Source organism: Durio zibethinus, chromosome 27 (genome assembly GCF_047325235.1).
Source record: "Durio zibethinus cultivar Kanyao isolate XHJ-2024 chromosome 27, ASM4732523v1, whole genome shotgun sequence".
Lineage (NCBI taxonomy): Eukaryota > Viridiplantae > Streptophyta > Magnoliopsida > Malvales > Malvaceae > Durio > Durio zibethinus.
In genome coordinates this window covers 3093403-3099173 of record NC_143188.1, presented here as the reverse complement: position 1 = coordinate 3099173, position 5771 = coordinate 3093403, and the positions used below count along the sequence as shown (strand labels likewise).

Sequence of the window (5771 nt, the reverse complement as noted above, 5' to 3'; positions counted from 1 at the left end):
CAGATTTTTATACATCGTGATATTACGAGTAAAATTGTTTTAATGGAATTGGATACAAATTATGATACTACAATGCAGCGGTATTAAAGCTCTCCTTATCAGACTTTCCAGTGCCATGGACACCTCTTAGATTGCAGACAAGTTTCAAATGGGTTTAAGGTTCATAACACCAGGCCTTTGCGAGCCAGTTAACAAGGGATGAGTTGGCGTCGACGGTAAGGCAAAGAAGAAAAGTCCAGGCAAGGGTTGCTAGTGTTTGAGTACATGAAGGGCTCGTTTTTGGGAACCCCTAAGCGTGGTATGATCTGTTTGACAGAGTTGAGTTGAATGCTGTCAACGCCTGCTTGGATGGAGTCCACCATGGAATCGCCATATTTATTTTGCTCAGCCACAAAAAACCATTTATTCATAAAAAGTCAGGAGGTACAAAGCAAGGAATCGGTGAAGCCCTGGTGGACCGAGAAGCAAGGTATTGGAAGCCATATTGGTTAAGGGCTCTAGGGCATTTTGTGGTTATTTTATTCTAGGGTTTACTGATGAGGTATGTGACTATGAGGATGAAGTTGTTTGGTAGGTCCAATAAAATCTCCACTTCTTGCTCCTCCAGTACAAATCATGGGAAAGCAGATTATTCCAACCTTGTAGCAATTTTATCTATATGATGATACAGATTGATTTAACTTGATCATGCATGTTCTAGTGGCAACATTGCTTTCAGTAATAATTTGGTTTGGGGGTAAAAATGTTAAAGGCAGAGTAGTCTCTTCATAATTTCTAACATCTATACACTAAAAATTCATGACAGAGGAAACTAGTCATAATTGAAGGGTTAGTGCCCCAAAACTAATTGGATAACTTGAATTTTAAAATCAGCAACTTAGCCTAATTGTATGATGTGCAGTTCATTACAATGTGCATCCATCCCCCTTGAATTTAGTCTCATCATGGTTGAACCAATTGAAAGCTGTCAGCATTTTTCTAGTTGTTGGGAGACGAAGCAGAAAGAAGCATGTGTGTCTTTTATTGGGGGAGGGAGGGATGGAACATGCAGCTGCTATGACAATGTTAATAAGCATGTGTCTTATTAAATCTGAAAGGACCTGGTAGCCAATAAAACAATGAATTTACTGTTCTTGATCAGGACCAAGTCTAAGAATGACCACTATCATCCGCAGTAAATATGTTTAGCTAGAGGTTTCATGCTTTTGCCCATTCCTTGTATCCTTATTCATCTTCTGATATTGGAGTTAAGGACTTAATGATGTTATATATGATAATATGGGCAGATTTATAAGGTTAAAACTTAAAAAGACTGCAAAATTTATGTAGACATATAACTGTCAGTGAGAAGCTATAGGGTTTTTTGATACAAGATATACTACAAAGCATTCATGTTTACCATCTCAAATTAGTAGTTGGAAAATTGGTTTACTACGTCACTTTTAAGAGATGCACCTTTCACTCTAAGTAATGGGGCAATAAAATGCTATCTGCTGCAACAGAGACACTCAGAAGACATTGAATGAGATTTATGACAACACAGTGGCAATCAGAACAAATTGATTTAAGGAGTCGGTAGGAAAAAGATGATCATGTCTAATGGATAGCACATAAAATTTTGTGGTCTGTGCTAAATGTTGAAAGAAATTATGTACATATATTTTCTTTGTATGACATGGACTGAAGCTCCATAGTAGTGTCTAGATGCATGGAATAGCATGTAAGCAATGCTGTCAGTTTATCATACTTGCTTTTGTATTCCCATAGTGTCAAAAAGTTGTCCGTTGATTTGCAAATCCTAACAGGAACAGAAAAATGCAGATTTTCACAACTTAAATATCATTAAGAGGTCCTGTCTCATTAATTTTCTGTCTAAGAAAACTGGCAGATGACGCTTACTTCACAGGACACTTCATCACAATCTTGTTAACAGTTTCTTTGAGTTTAAGGTAAGTTTTTCTTAGGATTATTTAAATGATTTATATTTAATGCATTATTATGTATAAATTTTATATATTATTAGTGAATTTGATAATACTGTTTCATTAATAAGATGAATCAAATGATATCATCTCATTAATAAGTTTTATTTAAAATATTATTTTTTTACATATTTATTTTAAAAATTAATTTTTTTTATTAACTAAGGTTGATATTTGCTCATTAATAAAATCATATCATCTAATTTATTGATAATATATAAAATTTATATACTGACAATACATAAAATATAAATATTTTACTTAAAGTTTTGAAGGTATTCTTTGTATTTTCTCATGGATCATAAATCACTAGAGTAGTGGTATTCCAAGAACAGGATTCTATCCACTTCTTAAAAATCAGTAAAAGTTTACACTGTTTTATTTGGGGTAATAAATATATTTTTAATTAAATATATAATGAATATTTATTGAAATTATTTTTATCTTTTTAATTAATTTTTATTTATTTTTATATTTCATTTAAAATTATTAAATTTCAGCCATTTAGTTGGAAGTATATTTATTACTCTTAAATAAAACAATGAAAAGTTTCACTATTTTTAAGTACTGGAGAAATTTTTTCTCGTCATTTCATGTATATTAAATATTAAGTATTTTACAATTTTCTATTCAAATTAACTCCTTCACTTATAATTGATTTTATGTTAGATACATAACATCAAATCAAAATTGGTACTCTATTGTACTACTATTGCTTGTTACTTTTGCATGTTATCTCTTCCCAGTTTATTATATGTTACGTCACCTCAATGCCTCTTCGCTTACAACCATTAAGTCGAACCGTCAAGGATTACAAAAACTAGTAGTTCAAGGTCAAAACAGCATTAAAGAATATAGGAACATGGTCAAATTAGGTGCAGACTTGTGAATAAGATAAATGAGTTGTTAGGAAGCTTTAAATGTATGTGCAGCATGCTTTACTCCACCAAATTGAGCTTTTCCGATTACTGTAATAATATCTTAGTAGCATCATCTTCAATCAATTTGAACTTGGAAATATATGACCAAAAGGCATATTTCCTCGTTTCATGAAAGCCAGAGCTGGATGTCAAATGTGTCTGTCAGTGCCAGAAAAAAGAAACTGACTGATAAACTAAACTGTCAAGCATAGCACACCGTTTTACTGGTTTTGCCAATCATTTTCCATCACCTGGAATCTATTGATGAAAGATAAATACATAACTTTCCTTCGCGGGTAATCATATTGGTCTCAGGACCACAATTAACCGTGCTAGAAAATAGAAAACTTGAAATGCATGAAGAAAAGAAAGCATTTATTTACATCCTGTTCTAATGAAATTTAATCACAATTTGCATTAATATGTAGGAGCAAGTTTGCTAATCCACATTAATGCTTGCTTGACTCTTCCTATCATTCAACAAAAACAAAGCTTGTTCTTTTATAATTCAGTGTGTCAAACAAGCTCAAGACTCAATACACGAACTAACATCAAGGGATACACTAGATTGTGGTTTAAGACATAGATCTTGGGCAGGTAGATATATAGCTTTTGAAAATAGAAAAGGAACAAACATTAGAAGCAAATCTAAGTTAAAGGCTGATTTCAAATACTCGATATTTGTAGATATATGAGGTCCTGCCTGTGACATTGACTCCAAACTTTTTTAGCCCCTTTAAACCTCTAATTATATAACAAGGAGGGATTTGTCAGCATATCCTCAAACACGATGGTGAGGGCTGGGTACCTTGCCCGGATAAGGTCCCTACAGTTGGGTATATACAGAAGACAATTTAGTAGTCAAGACTAGCCAGAGTCGAATACACCCCTGTTCTTTTACTTTTACTGGTTGATGGCAAAATTTAAAGGAGGGTGAAATTAGTCAGATTAAAGCAATATTGAAAAACATTGATAGAGATGAAATTGCATAGTTTGCTAGCCAATTTTCTTAAGGTGATGGCTTTCTTTTCCTTTCTAGTTCATATGTATGACAAATGCTAGAAGATTTGTCATTGTAACCGTCATCATTGCTCAGATTTACTTTTGTTATCTTAGACCAACATATCTACCACTATTTTCTCCATGCACGTACTGAAAACATAAGAAAAGTTGAGTTCTGGAGCTATTTTGGATGGCCAAAAAGGCATGCACATGCATGAGAATACAAGAAATTTGATCTGTGATAAACACTCCTGCAATTGGCATTTCGTATATAAGTTGAACCAGAAAATGCTCTTGGAGCAACAAGAAGATATAGAATAGACATTTCAAAGAGTGCTGATACGAGCATCCTCGCTAGTGGTCTCTCATAATACATGACAAACAAGAAAACATCACATGACATACAAGGTAATAGAATATGAGTTGACAGCAGCTTTTATTTATAAGTATTGATCTATTTATATAGCCATAGTAGTTTAGTTGTTCGGATGACTAGGTGACGGGGGCTTCTCCAATGGAGGATGTCCTGGATGGTGACCGTAAGGTGGCTCATATACTGGTGGTTTCTTTGGAGGTTCATATACTGGTGCTTTCTTGGGAGGTTCATATACAGGCGGCTTCTTTGGAGGTTCATAGACTGGGGGCTTGGGTTCTGGCTTTTCTTTCTTTGGAGGTGTATAAACCGGTGGCTTTGGTGGCTTAGGTTCATATACTGGTGGCTTCTTTGGAGGTTCATATACTGGTGGTTTGGGTTCTGATTTCTCTTTCTTTGGTGGTGCATAAACTGGTGGCTTTGGTGGTTTAGGTTCAAACACTGGAGGTTTCTTTGGAGGTTCATACACCGGTGGTTTGGGTTCTGGCTTCTCTTTCTTTGGTGGTGCATAAACTGGTGGCTTTGGTGGCTTAGGTTCAAACACTGGAGGCTTCTTTGGAGGTTCATACACTGGTGGTTTGGGTTCTGGCTTCTCTTTCTTTGGAGGTGCATAAACTGGTGGCTTTGGTGGCTTAGGTTCATAGACTGGCGGCTTCTTTGGAGGTTCATTAACTGGCGGCTTGGGTTTTGGCTTCTCTTTCTTTGGAGGTGAATAAACTGGGGGCTTAGGTGGCTTTGGTTCTGGCTTCTTCTTCTTAGGAGGCTCATAGACTGGTGGCTTAGGTGGTTTAGGCTCTGGCTTCTCTTTCTTTGGAGGTTCATAGACAGGAGGCTTGGGTGGCTTAGGTTCTGGTTTCTTTGGAGGTTCGTAAATTGGTGGTGGCTTCACCTCCCGAGGTTTGTAGACAGGAGTAGGTGGTTTCCCATAGTTGGGTGACTCGTAGGTACCAAGGGAGGGAGTGGTGAGAATCACCACTCCAAGGAGCAATACTAGCAAGCGTGTAAGAGACATCGTTGAGCTCTGTCTTTCGATGGTGCAATGAGAAATGCTTTTTATAATGGTAAGGGAGCCTATTTGTCAACAATATCTCTTGTTTCATACCTTACCAAGTAGTTAGCTAGATCTGTAAATCTTTTATTAATTCATAAATGTAATAGGGTTAAGGTCCCACTTAGTTGAAATTTTGGAGTATGATGCAACGCCTTATTCATGAATGAAGAAGATTATAAAATGGTGGTTTTAGCTGCTATATTTGATTCTTATTCCTTGATTTATGCTCAACAGTCCATCCTTACATAGATAAGAAGCTTGAGGCATGAAAATATCTCAACAAGAAACTCGAAGTGAAGAGAGTTTTTTTAAATAATCCCCTAGGATAAAATTGCACATCTTGTAATATCATGAAAGGTTTAATCTCTTGTAAGCTATCAAATTGAAATTAAGAGTTCAGCATTCTACCAATAAGTTACTCATTTGTTAGCAAATTATTTGAC

General features: G+C 35.5%; 1 protein-coding gene across 1 annotated transcript; it reads right to left on the bottom strand.

Annotated features, from left to right (window-relative positions):
- Positions 1-4146: 4146 nt before the first annotated feature.
- Positions 4147-5313, bottom strand: LOC111279339 (uncharacterized). Its single transcript, XM_022866353.2, has one exon. It carries the CDS (start codon positions 5287-5289, stop codon positions 4381-4383), a length of 909 nt encoding a protein of 302 aa, XP_022722088.2. The 5' UTR covers positions 5290-5313; the 3' UTR covers positions 4147-4380.
- Between the last annotated feature and the right edge of the window lie 458 nt (positions 5314-5771).

Excerpts from the sequence above, each read along its gene's own strand:
- LOC111279339 (XM_022866353.2), bottom strand. The coding sequence starts at position 5,289 with ATGTCTCTTACACGCTTGCTAGTATTGCTCCTTGGAGTGGTGATTCTC.